The sequence below is a fragment of the Salvelinus fontinalis genome, chromosome 15 (genome assembly GCF_029448725.1).
Source record: "Salvelinus fontinalis isolate EN_2023a chromosome 15, ASM2944872v1, whole genome shotgun sequence".
In the NCBI taxonomy this organism is placed as follows: Eukaryota; Metazoa; Chordata; class Actinopteri; order Salmoniformes; family Salmonidae; genus Salvelinus; species Salvelinus fontinalis.
Window position 1 is genome coordinate 41,491,655 of NC_074679.1, and position 17,062 is coordinate 41,508,716.

The 17,062-nt window shown below is 40.3% G+C and overlaps 1 protein-coding gene across 2 annotated transcripts in view; it reads left to right on the forward strand.

The window, feature by feature from the left end:
- The first annotated feature begins 287 nt into the window (after positions 1 to 287).
- Positions 288 to 17,062, forward strand: part of sptlc2a (serine palmitoyltransferase, long chain base subunit 2a) — a 50,564-nt gene continuing 33,789 nt past the window's right edge. The window contains exons 1-4 of one of the 2 annotated variants that reach the window (XM_055863863.1): positions 288 to 816; positions 12,935 to 13,141; positions 14,135 to 14,289; positions 15,627 to 15,775. In XM_055863863.1, coding sequence (XP_055719838.1) covers positions 670 to 816; positions 12,935 to 13,141; positions 14,135 to 14,289; positions 15,627 to 15,775 — 658 coding nt within the window. In that variant the 5' untranslated portion in view covers positions 288 to 669. The remainder of the gene's footprint in view (positions 817 to 12,934; positions 13,142 to 14,134; positions 14,290 to 15,626; positions 15,776 to 17,062) is intronic. The other variant, XM_055863862.1, reaches the window with a different exon arrangement.

Consider the following 17,062-nt stretch of genomic DNA (forward strand, 5'->3'; position numbering starts at 1 on the left):
AGGCAACCACTCAGGATTTGACAAGAATATCTGATTTCAAGCTCTTGGTCAAAATCAAATTGCCGATAACACGTAATTTAGCACACTGTGGGAACAGGTGAGCCCTATGTCACATGTCAGAGAGCCCAAACAGTTAGAGGCTACTACAGTTCATTTCCACTACAGAGGACCACTCCCTTTTCTTATCTGAAGGCTCGTAAACCGCACCCATTCCCGAATGCCGCAAAACCATAGGCTGACGCTGGTTGCTAGGGGCGTTTATTTCCGGTGTAGCAGCCGCTGGAATTTCAGGGGTTGCATTCAGTTCATCTCAACGATTGCTACGTTGCGTGATGGTTTATCCTGAACAATACGTTTCCCCAAAACGGTGCCGACCGTTCTTCAACATAATTTGAGGTACATCTGCTCCTCTTTGGTGGGTGTGGCCTGATCAGTACGGGGGATACTATTTGAAATCGCAAAACTCGTTCAGCAAGTTACATTTAGAACCGTTATGTTGAATTAAAGGTTGAACATCGTGCTGTCTTACTGAACACACCCGTGTCCTGGTTGTGGATTTTTGGGTGGGTTTGCGAGCGCTCAACCCGGACAGGCACCAAAAACGAGTTCCCCATTCTGTGCTAGCCAGATACATGCACGTTACTGTAGCGTCCACAATCATATGAAAGGATGACCGAAAGCTCCGCGAACACGCCGGGGAATGGACAAGTTTGTCACCGAGTGAAGAACGGCGTTAAACCGGGCAGAAATGGCTTCATAAAAAACCATCACCATTACCATCATCAGCAGCCGATGTACTGCTATCCCGAGGACAAGGTGAGGCCCAAGCGCACTGTATGGATGGAGAATGCATGGATGGTGTGGAAGTGGTGAGGCTTATCTGAATAACCGAAAACACCAAGCTGAAAATCAGTATTGTTAGCAATGTAGCTAGCTAACGTTATGTGTATTTAGCTTGATATGTTTTGAAATGTAGCTAACCTATTTTATTGTTAGCTTTAACGTTACTGACACCTATTTGAATTTGCTAAACTGCCCGCAAGCTGAAGCCAACGTTACTGAGTCTACTAGCTCAGCAAGTTGGACATATGACAGTTATTGCCAACTATTTTAGTTGGTTTATTAACTAACGTTAGCAATTCATCAAAGTAGATTTGTAATAATGGAACGTTAGCATTATGTAACGTTCAGTGGAGGCTGGTGGGAGGCGCTATAGGAGGACGGGCTCATTCTAATGCTGGAATGGAATTAATGGAATCAAACATGGGGTTTCCATATGTGTGACGTGTTTTGATATCGTTCCATTGATTCCAATCCAGTCTTTGCAATGAGCCCGTCCTCCTATAGCTCCTCCCATCAGCCTTCATTGGTAACGTTACATCCCACAGTGTTAGCTAATTATATCTGCAGTGTAGCCAGCTTGCTGCTTTTCTACCTAACCTTTTATCTTTTACAAACAATTTGCAATAAACTAGTTAGCTAGCTACAATGTCAACAATCATTTAATTAATCACTGATGCCATTAGCCCAAAGGCCAGCAGATGGCGCAATTCAGTTTAATTTACCGTCCAAAGGGAATCTATGCAGCCAGCTATACACTCATATCCGCTGTGAACCGGTTCGTACATAAAACACTTTCCATTCAGGCTGCGAAGTCATTGATTTCCTCCTTAACTCCATTTAATGGTGAAAAAGCCCAAAAATATGCATACTTTCTTTATAAAACACAATTTTCCACCACCATGCTAGAGTAATTAATACTAGTCCCGGATGTTGCGTAACTAATTCAGTTTTTGGTCCACCAGCAACGATTTTAGAAGATTTTTTAAAATCTACCAGCCACTCAGATCTTTTACCAGACAGAATATATATTTTTGCCATAATTACACACACAATGAGAATGCTTTCTGTTTTTCGAAAAAAATGTTTTTATTACTTGTAAGAAGTAATGGGGTATATTGCATAATTTCTTTTCATTTTTATGACCTGTCTTTTAACCAATGTATGTTAAAATAAATAATTTAGATACATTAGTAAAAACAGATGAACAGTTCTATACCTGTTCATCAAGAATCAACAAAGGCAGAGTATGGATTATTTATTATTATAGTTCAAGGCTTTATTTAGATTTTTTTTTTTTACAAGCAGTTCATGATTTGCTCCTAAGTAGAAATGTAGCACACAAATACATATAGGATAATAAGTATTTGAGTGTTTTAATGATAAGAAATTACTAAAAGTTCATTAATAAAATATTTTAGGATGGATCCATGCTCAATCAAGCACAATCATTAGGTGAGAAATGTTCAGCTGCCCGTTAAGGAACGGGTCGTTACCATAGCAACTTGGGCACTTGCTTGTCTGTGCTGAAAAAAAATCTCTTACTGCAAATGTTTTCCTAGCCACAGACAGTTGCAGCAAACTGAAAGTAACATTGAAAAACAACCTAGTGTGTGTGAACAAAATTATATACCGGGCTAAGAAACACAAGGACAAAGTCACAGTCAGTGGTGTAAAATATCTAAGTGAAAATACTTTCTAATACCCCCAAAAATGGCTTAAGTAGTATCTGTACATTACTTTACTATTAATATTTTCGAAAACTTTTACTTCACTACATTCCTATAGAAATAATAATTTACTCCATACTTTCCCTGACACACACAAGTACTCATTACATTTTGTATGCTTAGCAGGACAGAAATGATCCAATTCATGCACTTAGAAAGAGAACATCCCTTGTCATTCCTACTGCCTCTGATCTGGCAGACTCACTAAACACAAATGCTTCAATTGTAAATGATGTCTGAGTTTTGGAGCGTGCCCCTGGCTAGCCGCAAATAAATAAAAACACATTGTACCCTCTGGTTTGCTTAATATAAGGAATTTTACATGATTTTTACTTTTGATACTTAAGTATATTTGAGAAATTCCATTTACTTTTAATACTTAAGTATATTGAAAACCAAATACTTTTAGACTTTTACTCAAGTAGTATTTTAATGGGTAAAAAATAAATAAAAAGTATCTTTACTTTTACTCAAGAATGACAATTGGGTACATACATTTTAGCATTGGCGAATGGGAATATGATGCTCAAAGTGGCTCAGACTCATTGTGATGAATCTATGAAACGGAACTAGCTAGCTACATAAACATTTTTGGGAATTCGAAAATGTATTGGAATAAATAACCAAACTATAAAGCTAGCTAGCCAGCTATGGTGCGGCAGGTAGCCTAGCGGTTAAGGGCATTAGGCCAGTAACCAAAAGGTAGCTGATTCGAATCCCAGAGCCGGCTAGGTGAAAAATCTGTCTATGGCTTTGAGCAAGGCACTTAACCCTAAGTGTTCCTCTAAGTCGCTCTGGAATAGAGCATCTGCTAAATGACTCAAATGTAAATGTCTGTAGCTAGCTACCTGACAAGAGTGCTATGTTAGCTTGCTAGGTAGATAAATAGCTTTTGGTTGCTTGCTTTCCACCAAGGACGTTGCCCATCAGATCATCATTCTCCCTCGCTTGGCCATGGGAATTTGAAGGTATACTTGGATGTGACTATGTAAAACATAATTTATGCGTTGAGGGGTGAGGGCTGTCTACTTCGCATTTATCCACAGCCCTGAACTGAACGTTTCTAAATAAAATAATGCTGAAACCTGATTGGCTGAATGTGATATTCTACTTTCGGGACTAGTATTAATTACTCTAGCATGGTAGTGGAAAATGGTGTTTCATAAAGAAAGTATGCATATTTTCCCAGTTTTTTTTTTTCACGCCTTCTCATCATAAAATAGAATTAAGTAGGAAATCGACGCCTTTGCAGCCTTAATGGAGAATGTTTTATGTACAAACTGGTCCACGGGGGTATACGAGTGTATAGCAAGCTGCATACATTCCCTTTGGACGGTAAGATAAAACGACTCAATATTGCCATCTGCTGGGCTTTCGGGTGTGATGTCATCAGTGTTCTCTCTCGAAAATGTTGAGTGTAATCTTAAATCATCTTAACTGGGTGTAGCCCTGCTGCCGCCTGATGGCGCTGTTATTCCTCGTGCCAATGGTGTCCTGCATTAAGCTGCACAGACGGTAATACACTCGGTCTCTCGGCGACCGGATTGTACATCCTCCATTCAGGCTCCAAAGGCATCGAGGAAAAAAAACGGGGAAAATATGCGTACTATCTTAAGAAAATAACGTTTTCCACCACTAGTTTTGGATTTTCTGACAACGTCCAGATGTTGCACACCACATTCAGCCAATCAGGTTGCAGCAGTCTGTTGCTTACCCCTGGCTGAACACGATGCACAACGACAGGAAGTAGCATTATCCACTCTAGCATGGTTTGTTGAAAATTGTGTTTTATTAAGATGGTACGCATATTTTCCCAGTTAGATTTTTGGGGCGGCACGCCATTAAAGCTAGTTAAGGAGGAAACCGATGCATCTACAGCCTAAATAGCAGATGTTTTATATACCAGCCGGTTACTAGGGGACAGGAGTGTACGGTGCCTTCGGAAAGTATTCAGACCCCTTGACTTTTTTCACATTTTGTTTCGTTACACCATTCTAAACATGTACCTCAATCTACACACTATACCCCATAATGATTAAGCAAAACCAGGGTTTTAGAAATGTTTGCAAATGCTGCCACCACTATACTTTACTGTAGGGATGGTGCCAGGTTTCCTCTAGACGTGACGCTTGGCATTCAGGCCAAAGAATTCAATCTTAATTTTGCCCAGGCGGCCAGGTCTAGGAAGAGTCTTGGTGGTTTCAAACTTCTTCCAAGAATGATGGAGGACCCTGTGTTCATCTGGACCTTCAATGCTGCAGAAATGTTTTGGTACCCTTCCTCAAATCTGTGCCTCGACACAATCCTGTCTCTGCTCTCTATGGACAATTCCTTTGGTCTCGTGACTTGGTTTTTGCTCTGACATGCACTGTCAACTGTGTGGGCTTTTATAGACAGGTGTGTGCCTTTCCACATCATATTCAATCAATTGAATTTATCACAGGTGGACTCCAATCAAGTTGTAGAAACATCTCAAGGATGATCAATGGAAACAGGATGCACCTGGGCTCAATTTCGAGTCTCATAGCAAAGAGTCTGAATACTTATGTTTTTTATTTTTAATAAGTTTGCAAAAATGTCTAAACCTGTTTTCCCTTTGTCATTATGGGGTATTGCGTGTAGATTGATGAGGGAAAACATGCATTTATTCCATTTTAGAATAAGGCTGTGACGTAACAAAATCTGGAAAAAGTCAAGGGGTCTGAATACTAAATCCACTGTATACTGAACAAAAATATAAATGCAATAATTTCAAAGATTTGACTGAGATACAGTTCATAATAGGAAATCAGTCAATTGAAATACATTCCTTAGGACCTGATCTATGGATTTCACATGACTGGGAATACAGATATGCATCTGTTGGTCACAGATACCTTAATAAAAACAAATGTAGGGGCGTGGATCAGAAAACCAGTCAGTATCCGTTGGGACCACCATTTGCCTCATGCAGTGCAACACATCTCCTTCGCATAGAGTTTATCAGGCTGTTGATTGTGGCCTGTGGAATGTTGTCCCACTCCTCTTCAATGGCTGTGTAAAGTTGCTGGATATTGACAGGAACTGGAACATGCTGTCGATCCAGAGCATCCCACACATGCTCATTGAGTGACATGTCTGGTGAGATTGCAGGCCATGTAAGAACTGGGACATTTTTCAGCTTCCAGGAATTGTTTACAGATCCTTGCGACACGGGGCCATGCATTATCAAGCTGAAACATGAGGTGATGGTGGCGGATGAATGTCCCGACAATGGGCCTCATGATCTCGTTTACGCGGTATCTCTGTGCATTCAAATTGCCATTAATAAAATGCAAATGTATTCTTTGTCCGTAGCTTATGACTGCCTGTACCATAACCCTACCGTCACCATGGAGCAATGTTCACAACGTTAACATCGTCCACACGATGCCATACACGTGGTCTGTGATTGTGAGGATGGTTGAACATACTACCAAATTCTCTAAAATGACATTGGAGGTGGCTTATGGTAGAGAAATGAACATTACGTTTTCTGGTAACAGCTTTGGTGGACATTCCTGCAGTCAGAATGCCAATTGCTTGCTCCCTCAACTTGAGACATCTGTGGCATCGTGTTGTGTGACAAAAGGCACATTTTAGTGGCCTTTTATTGTCCCCAGCACAAGGTGCACCTGTGTAATGATCATGCTGTTTAATCAGCTTCTTGATATGCCACACCTGTTAGGTGGATGGATTATCTTGACAAAGGAGAAATGCACACTAATAGGGATGTAAACATTTGTGGCAAAAATCTTTGAGAAATAAACTCTTTGTCCATATGGAACATTTATTTTATTTCAGCTCATGAAACATGGGACCAACACTTGACATGTTGCACATTTTTTTCAGTGTTGATTTAAAAGACTCAGGTCACAAAAAATGAAATAAAATTGAGCCATATACCACATTACTTCTAATAGATTTCTTGTTTTAGAAACATTACAAAGCATGGTCATCCGTTTGTGTTTTTTAATGTAATTATGTCAAAAATGTTTCAACAAAATTATTGTTAAATTAACCTTAACCCCTTTCCTAACCTTAACCTAATTCCCCTAACCTGTTATGATGATTCTCCTAACCTACTGCGTAAATTCTCCTAACCTGATATGAAATGTCAAATCTGACATTAAATCGACAAAACCAATGTATGTTAAAATAAATAATTTAGATACATTAGTAAAAACAGATGAACAGTTCTATACCTGTTCATCAAGAATCAACAAAGGCAGAGTATGGATTATTTATTATTATAGTTCAAGGCTTTATTTAGATTTTTTTTTTTTACAAGCAGTTCATGATTTGCTCCTAAGTAGAAATGTAGCACACATACATATAGGATAATAAGTATTTGAGTGTTTTAATGATAAGAAATTACTAAAAGTTCATTAATAAAATATTTTAGGATGGATCCATGCTCAATCAAGCACAATCATTAGGTGAGAAATGTTCAGCTGCCCGTTAAGGAACGGGTCGTTACCATAGCAACTTGGGCACTTGCTTGTCTGTGCTGAAAAAAAATCTCTTACTGCAAATGTTTTCCTAGCCACAGACAGTTGCAGCAAACTGAAAGTAACATTGAAAAACAACCTAGTGTGTGTGAACAAAATTATATACCGGGCTAAGAAACACAAGGACAAAGTCACAGTCAGTGGTGTAAAATATCTAAGTGAAAATACTTTCTAATACCCCCAAAAATGGCTTAAGTAGTATCTGTACATTACTTTACTATTAATATTTTCGAAAACTTTTACTTCACTACATTCCTATAGAAATAATAATTTACTCCATACTTTCCCTGACACACACAAGTACTCATTACATTTTGTATGCTTAGCAGGACAGAAATGATCCAATTCATGCACTTAGAAAGAGAACATCCCTTGTCATTCCTACTGCCTCTGATCTGGCAGACTCACTAAACACAAATGCTTCAATTGTAAATGATGTCTGAGTTTTGGAGCGTGCCCCTGGCTAGCCGCAAATAAATAAAAACACATTGTACCCTCTGGTTTGCTTAATATAAGGAATTTTACATGATTTTTACTTTTGATACTTAAGTATATTTGAGAAATTCCATTTACTTTTAATACTTAAGTATATTGAAAACCAAATACTTTTAGACTTTTACTCAAGTAGTATTTTAATGGGTAAAAAATAAATAAAAAGTATCTTTACTTTTACTCAAGAATGACAATTGGGTACATACATTTTAGCATTGGCGAATGGGAATATGATGCTCAAAGTGGCTCAGACTCATTGTGATGAATCTATGAAACGGAACTAGCTAGCTACATAAACATTTTTGGGAATTCGAAAATGTATTGGAATAAATAACCAAACTATAAAGCTAGCTAGCCAGCTATGGTGCGGCAGGTAGCCTAGCGGTTAAGGGCATTAGGCCAGTAACCAAAAGGTAGCTGATTCGAATCCCAGAGCCGGCTAGGTGAAAAATCTGTCTATGGCTTTGAGCAAGGCACTTAACCCTAAGTGTTCCTCTAAGTCGCTCTGGAATAGAGCATCTGCTAAATGACTCAAATGTAAATGTCTGTAGCTAGCTACCTGACAAGAGTGCTATGTTAGCTTGCTAGGTAGATAAATAGCTTTTGGTTGCTTGCTTTCCACCCTGACATTAAATCGACAAAACTGGATTCCTTCTAGTGAAATTCTCTCAGGCATATGTGAAGACTTGAGTGGCCCCGTTACCAAGGTAACCTTAAAGGGGCAGCTGAAAAATGTTAGTCTGAAGACTCAGGTCACGGAATAGTAAATTAAGTCTTACTAGTAATACATTAAAAAAAAAAATTACTGAACATGCTCGTCTGTTTTTTGTGTGTGTGTGTAATTATGGCTGGGAAAAGATCTGAGTGGCTGGTAGATGTTTTTTATTTTTAAGTTCTTATACGTGCCACAGTTGCTGGTATACAAAACAGTTCGTTTTAGGCCCTGTTCACAACCCTATACCTGTACTCCCCAACTCCCTAGCCTGTACTCCCCGACTCCCTACCTTCCCATCTATAGAGGGAACACAGAGAAACAGAGCGCTGTTCATTAATTTTCCACCCCTTGATCCAGACTTAATTTTAATTAGCCTAGTGTATTGCAAATTCGATAACATCTCTTTTATGAGTCAACAACATATCTTAAGATGGCTCTAAATTAAAATTCTCAGAGACAATTCTATCAAGTTGGCTATATCAATGTCTTGCCCTATATAGACGCTTTTATCCAAAGCGATTTAGTCATGCGTGCATACGGGAATCAGCGGGAATCAAACTCACGACCTTTGGCGTTGCAAGCGCCATGCTCAACCGACTGTGTGGTCTTCTAGGTAGAGCATTGCATTGGAAGTCAAACACTGGGGCCCAGACCCTAGTTGGCAAGACAGCAGTATATGACAATTCAATAAGGCATTGCCAAGACATCACAAACAGATCTTAGATACAAGGAAATTAATCAAGGATTTAACTTAGCCTAGGCCTACTTGCTGTAGCTACACTAGCTCCTTTTCCCAGGCGTTTCATAAGGCGGAGAGCGGGAGGGAGGGGAATGCATGGTCTGGTAATTGACTCCAAGCTGATTGTAGTGCACGTGGATGTCACTGTTGCTAGCCTCTAAGGTATGGGAGAGAGAAGCATGACTAGTCACATGTGGTTGCAAAGCAGTGTGGGGCTTGATTTTTCAAGGGAAAGACTCAAAGGCCACTCCTGTATTTATTTCAAACACAGAAACCTCAGTATTTCTGTGTGTGTAAAAAATGTCTCTCACATATTATCCTATCGTACCAATAAACTTTTATTTGATTTACTGTATAGGCTAGGCCATGTGTCCCTAATTAGATTAATGGTCGGGGTCCATAACATAGTTATAAATAAGTTATACACTACAAATTGACCGCAGCAATCTCAAACAGATATACACTGAACAAAAATATAAATGCAACATGTTTCATGAGCTGAAATAAGAAATCCCAGAAACTTTCCATATGCAAAAAAAGGGGGGTGCTGAGACGTATTTATTTCTGTAATAAAGCCCTTTTGTCGGGAAAAACTTGTTCTGATTGGCTGGGCCTGGCTCACCAGTGGGTGGGCCTAGCTGCCAAGTGGGTGGGATTATGCTCTCCAAGGCCCATCCATGGCTGCACCCCTGCCCAGTAATGTAGAATCCATACATTAGGGCCTAATGAATTTATTTTTATAAATTATTTATTTATTTGTTTATATTTTTGTTCAGTATAGTATTTGACAGTATTTTGTGAAGTGCACCAGTCCCTCCTGCAGCAAAGCACTCCCGCAACATGATGCTCCCACCCCAGTGCTTCACGGTTGGGATGGTGTTATTCGGCTTGCAAGCGTCCCCTTTTTTTCCTCCAAACATAAAGATGGGCATTATGGCCAAACAGTTCTATTTTTGTTTCATCAGACCAGAGGACATTTCTCCAAAAAGTACGATCTTCGTCCCCATGTGCAGTTGCAAACCGTAGCCTGGCTTTTTTATGGCGGTTTTGGAGCAGTGGCTTCTTCCTTGCTGAGCGGCCTTTCAGGTTATGTCAATATAGGACTCGTTTTACTCTGGATATAGATACTTTTGTACCTGTTTCCTCCAATATCTTCACAAGGTCCTTTGCTGTTGTTCTGGGATTGATTTGCACTTCGCACCAACGAATGTTCATCTCTAGGAGACGGAACACGTCTCCTTCCTGAGCGGTATGACGGCTGCGTGATTCCATGGTGTTTATACTTGCGTACTATTGTTTGTACAGATGAAGGTGGTACCTTCATGGCGTTAGAAAATTGCTCCCAAGGATGAACCAGACTTGTGGAGATCTACAATTTTTTTCTGAGGTCTTGGCTGATTTCTTTTGATTTTCCCATGATGTCAAGCAAAGAGGCACTGAGTTCGAAGGTTGGCCTTGAAATACATTCACAGGTACACCTCCAATTGACTCAAAGGATGTCAATTAGCCTATCAGAAGCTTCTAAAGCCATGATGTCATTTTCTGTAATTTTCCAAGCTATTTAAGGCACAGTCAATTTAGGGTGTAAAATTCTGACCCACTGGAATTGTGATACAGTGAAATATTCTGTCTGTAAACAATTGTTGGAAAAATGACTTGTGTCATGCACAAAGTAGATGATCTAACCGACTTGCCAAAACTATAGTTTGTTAACAAGAAATTTGTGGAGTGGTTGAAAAAACGAGTTTTAATGACTGCAACCTAAGTGTATGTAAACCTCCGACTTCAACTGTAGTTGAGGAAGAGCGTAGCAGAGGAGAGGAGCGTAGCAGAATACAGACCTAATAATAATTAATATGGCATTTAGCAGATGGTCTTATTCGAAGCGATAAAAGCATCAGTCATGCATGCGTACATTTGACCTGGGATTGCCGAGTACAGGCGTAGATCAGAGGCAGCATTTCGTTGTTTTGATTTATTTCGTTGGCAAGCTGTTTGATTCATGCGAGTTGGTTAGGAGTGTCGTATCTGCTTGGAGAGTGCTCAGAAACACACACTCAGTCACGGAGCATACCCTCCCTTTATTTGACTTGCAAATCTGATAGCCAGAGCAACAGTGCTTTACATATGGTCAGTGTAAAAACATAGCTAGCCCATAGTTTCCTTCTGTAGGCTAATTTGAATATTTCACTTCCTCTTCCCACAGTGCTAACACTGTAATAATATTCACTGACCACATAGGCTTGTCACCACTTACTGAGCTAAGATGATAGGTGATAGGAACACACAGAAATTGTCATATGAATGACCAGGAATTAAGTTATGCAGACACCCCGGAGCCAGCTGACAGACAAGCGTTCATTGACATTTTTGCGTGCGTTAAAGACATCAGATGGTGCCATGCAAGTGCTTTGAAAAGTGTTTGTCCCGTCTATGTGAGACCTTAGAAGACATGGCTTACATATCCCTCCTTTTTTAAATTTTTTATACAAAACATGCAACAGTTTGTTATTACTATAAACCAAGTGCTTTGAATAATGTGTATTTCCCCTACATGTGAGACGTTCACATTCCCAGATCATGAAACTCATGTCATTTACAGTGCCAATGGGCCTGGACGATATCATTATTGCAATAATTTTACATTGGAAAAATGGAAACAAAAAGCAAACCAAACTCTCTGCAAATATGTATGGACGTTTTGTTCAAATCAACAGGGGTATGGACAAAAAGTGATTGGAATCAATAGGAAAGACCCTTTACAGTATGTTTGTTGATATTACCCCTTAGGGATGAGTAAAGGTAATTTAACTGAATTTTCATTTCCTCCATCCCAACCACCCCATCACCCAGAAACCCAGAATAACACTCGCACTTGCCTTTTACTACTAGCACTGAGTGTGCTGATAACCAGCCTACTTTATTGAGAGAACCATGTTACTATAACCAGTTTTCCATCTAACCTTTTCTCTGTGAGTAAAGTACTTGTATGCTACGAAATGTCACGACAGGCCTGATGGAAACTGCCAATTTGTTGGTTAACTTTCCAAATGTCGACGAAACAAAATATGCTAGACAAGGCGGGATCTTTTTGTGTCTGTATAATTAAGGATGTGAGAAATGGCAGTGGAAACACTATTATGCGCAAATATTGATAAAAATAACCATCATATCGAAGTAAACTTGGAGTCACGCGATGATATGTTGTGTGGTCCTCCCACTACGACTTGTCAGGAGAGCATGCAGTTTGATCGGCTACAGATCAAATAAATGATGATGAACGCCACAGGGTAGTGAAAGTGCAAAGTGATGAGCTTGATGTTCCTTTCCAATACATACCGAGGGTCTTATTCTGATGACATGAGGATGGATGTTTGGCCGCTGTTTGACGAATAAAACTGATCTTGCTCTTATGTAGTAGGCTACCTGTCCTGCACAGTATCTGCGAGCTGTTGGCTAGAGCTCATGTGCCAAGACCAGAGAGGGAACATTCGCTATATAACGCAACATTATTTTGTGACAAAACCATCAGTAGAGTTAAATGGGTTTCCATCGCATTTTCAACTTACATTTGAATTCGGTACACGAGAATTTAACCACAACCGTTATTTTTTATGTGCATTACGTCATCACGCACAGCATTTTATCCGCAACGCGTCAATTTGATGGAAACACGTCTGGTGGTAAAATGCGCATATTGTTTTTGTGCAGATTTTTTAATATTCGCCAGAAAATCTGTCGACAATTGGATAGAAACCTAGCTACTGACTGTGATATGTGGCGGTCTTACCTAGCTGTCTTAATATGAATGCACTAACTGTAAGTGGCTCTGGATAACACTGTGTTAAATGACTAAAATGTCAATGTAAATCACCTTGCCCCCCCCCAGGTGCAGCACACAGCGTGTAATGGCAGCAGCGGCCTGGGCCTGTACAGTCGTCCCTTCATCGAGTCTTTTGAGGAAACGCCCATGCTGGTGGCGGTCCTCACCTACATGGGCTACGGCATCCTCACCATCTTCGGATACCTCCGAGACTTCCTCCGGGACTGGAAGATCGAGAGGCGTCACATTGCCCGCGAGAGGGAGGAGCAGAGGGTATGGTTATGACCACCTCACCTGGCTTTGTCCTCAGTTTGTTTGATAAATGTTATTAATTGTCATTTCCATTATTCTCGTCTTCTTCATCAACGTCATTATTTGTTAAGGGGATTCAATTTTTTTTAAATCTAAGTTGTCAGATATTTTCATATTTCAAAAGTGACATTTTGTTTATATGGTCAACTTATTTGTTCAACTTATTTACTTTCGAGGTAAGAAAAGGAGGTTACCGTCGACATTGAAATTTTACACTTGCAAGCATTCACTGTAACACATGGGCCCATTTATTTTGGCACTGAAGTCCAATTTTGGGGAGGATATCAAAAAACTCTTCAGATCTCAGATGGAATGTTTGTGGAAGGAAGGAAAGCTTTTTTGCCAATTAAAACCACTGGTCCTTCGGGCGTAACACAACAGTCATTCATTGTGACATACACTAGTAAACAGGAAGTAGGAGTGTGAGAAGGAGGTTGTTATGTCCTAATGTACCACACAGACCTTCACTCAATCACCGCACGTAAAAGAACAGTTTCAGGACATTGTTTTGGCACTCAGTTACCTCTGGAGGAGGAAACTTTATCGCCTGAAGGATATCCTACTCTTGTTGCCTCGGACACTGTTGGGTTTGAAGAAAGTGAAAACGCTTTCAAGGAAATAAGCTGAATGTCTGTGGGGATTTTTCAGTTGTGTGTAAACTAAAGTTTACCTCTGCGTATAGGGAGAGATTAAAGACTCTAATTAGAACAGTACATGTTTGACTATACTTTTGACTGTGAGCTCAGCCTATACGCTTAGTGTAATATGGATGAATGTGCCATAGTACACAGAATATGGCTGGTGTGACGTGGGAGTCTGAAATAAGTGCTAACATTACAGGTCACTTAACATAGAGTGATATGTGTGCGGTCTATACTAGGAAATGGGAATAATGCTTATTTAATTTTTCCTCATCCTGTCCCCCGCTCCCTCTCCCATATGTTCCGTCTCCAGGACTTTGTCCCACTTTACCAGGACTTTGAGAACTTTTACACCAGGAACTTATACATGCGCATCCGTGACAGTTGGAACCGACCCATCTGCAGTGTCCCGGGGGCCAAGGTGGACCTGGTGGAACGTGTGTCACCTGACTACAATTGGACCTTTGAGTGAGTGTCATAATTACAGGGGGGAAAAACAAGACAAAACCAACTCTGGCCTTGTGATTAGTGTCCGGCCGTCAGATTGGAAGGTAGGGAGTTCGATCCCTGGCCCGAGTCATACCATACTGTAAAAATGGGACTTGGCTTGGCACTCAACGTTTAAGGAAATAGATTGGGGGTAAGGCCCTGCAATGGACTAGCGTCCTGTCCAGGGGGTGTACTTGTACACCAAGCTGCCTCACGCTACAGAAACGAGAGATAGGCTCCTATGGGCCTTTCCGGCTCGCACAAGCCAAGGCTACTTACAGTCACAGGATGTGTCCCAAATTGCACCCTATTCCCTACATAGCGCACTACTTTTGACCAGAGCCCTATGGGACCATTTGAGATGTAGCCATGGAGTTGCTAAAATAAGGTCCTAACCACTGATCCAGGGCCAGATGAGAACATTAGCCGTCTAATGATTTAGCGTTAGGAATCAGGGTAGGGTAATCTGGTCTGAGATCAGTGGTTAGATAGGTCATCAACATGCCTGGTGTATAGGGTTTTGTTCTAGCCCAGTAAAAATACACCAGATTAGGCCTAAATAATCAACTAATCATGGCTTTCAGTTTGCACTACGATTAGGACATGTGTGGTGACATTGTTAGGAATGTGTTATAAACAGGGTGTCCCATAAAGTGTTAACTTGAGTGTAATCAGGTGTGGTAGAGCTGTTTGGAACAAAAGCCTGCCTTACACACACTGCCCACTTCCACGCCTTAGTGTCACCCCCAGCCCTGGTACCAGAGGGGAAGTCACTCTGCGGTGTATTTACTGCCCCTGAAAGAGCCTGTCTGTGTTGTACTAAGATAGCAACACTAATCTACAGCAAAGGTCAGAAAAGCGGCAGTTCCTTATAGTGAAGGATGTGTTTTAAAAGCCTTGGATGGGCAGGAGGGAGAGGAGGAAGAGAGAACAAGGAGATGTTCTTCTAGACTATCCACAGAACCTGAGGCCTCTTGTCATGATTTGTTGGATTGGAACTGTCAACTAAACGGTTGTATTCTGATTTGGTGCTGTGTGTGTGATTAGCATCATGTCATTATAGTGTCTGGCTGATAAATATGCAGTCAAGAGACTGTTGAAGGTCAAGTGTGTGTGTCGACTTGCTTAGCTGAATAGAGTAAAGGTTAAATACATTTGCCACCCCTTTTAGTCCCAGCTATACAGAGTAATGGGTCTTATAACTACCTGTATTTCTCTTCTCTCTGTCTCTGTCTCTGTCTCTGTCTCTCTCTCTCTCTCTCTCTCGGTTTCCCCCTCTCTCTCTCTCTCTCTCTCGGTTTCCCCCTCTCTCTCAGCTACACAGGCAAAGTGGTTGAAGGTGTAATAAACATGGGTTCCTATAACTACCTGGGCTTTGCTGAGAACACGGGTTACTGTGCTGACGCGTCCGCTGAGATCACCATGAAGTACGGGGTGGGCGTGGCCAGCACCAGGCAGGAGATGGGTATGGCCTGGTAACACATACATGCACACACACACATTCCGCGTAAATACACTCTCCACAGTTTAATTCATATCACTGTCCAACATGGCCAATATGTTGACCCAAACAAAACACAGAGAGCAGTGAAAGAGCACTGATTTTCACAATCACAATCTTTCACAAAACATTTCAGCAAGCCATGCCACCCGCCATCAGATTGTTCAGAAATTGTTTATGTAGTTAGAAACAAGGATTGGCATTCCTGAAACATTATTTAATTGAAATGTAGTTTTATCTCTGAGAAATTAAGCTAATTGATTGCACCCAAATTGGCAATTTGAATTAATAGGATTCAGATAATATTCAGTAAATAAAGTACCCAACATCAGATTTGGAACATCTCTTCCTACCAATGAGTAAGACATGAGGGATCTCCCCCCAAAATGAAAGATGCTGCTCTTCTCGCTATACCGCCACACTCTTATCAATTTTGCTGGTCTCTTGTGTTTTAGTAAATAGATCACAACATTTATTTTTGCAACTTTGGGTAGAAAACCAATAGCTTTGGCTCATGATGAAAGTAAATGTTTCCTTCTTTTACGCTTAATCTATGTCCATGAAACCCTTTTTGCGTGTGGTTTATTCCCGTCAAAAAAGGTCTGGTTTAGTTACTGTTAGACCAATGGTGAACAGGCAAACTATTAGGCTACAGCAGTTCTAATGGTTTCAATGGTAAAAGTCCCAAACACACACTGGTTAGTGTTTTCCCATTGGTATTGGGTTATCTTAATGTTTAATGTTACTAATCACAATACATATAGAGCCATTTCCTGATCATTTTATTTAAAAAACATAAGACTGCCATACATTTCATTATTTTGTTAGCGTTGCCACATTTGATTACCTAGCCCATTTATCCATCAAAGTTTTGGGCTTGTAGGAAAAGTCTTAATATGAGAATTGCATAGGGAGAGCCCTCTCAGAGAGCGGCCACGTGTTGGACTATTCAAAAATAGTTGGGTTGAAGCTAGAGGTCGACCGATTATGATTTTTCAACACCGATACCGATTATTGGAGGACCAAAAACCCCAATACCGATTAATCGGACGATATTTTTTATGATTTTTTCTTTGTAATAATGACAACCACAACAATACTGAATGAACACTTATTTTAACTTAATATAATACATCAATAAAATCAATTTTGCCTCAAATAAATAATGAAACATGTTCAATTTGGTTTAAATAATGCAAAAACATAGTGTTGGAGAAAAAAGTAAAAGTGCAATATGTGCCATGTAAAAAA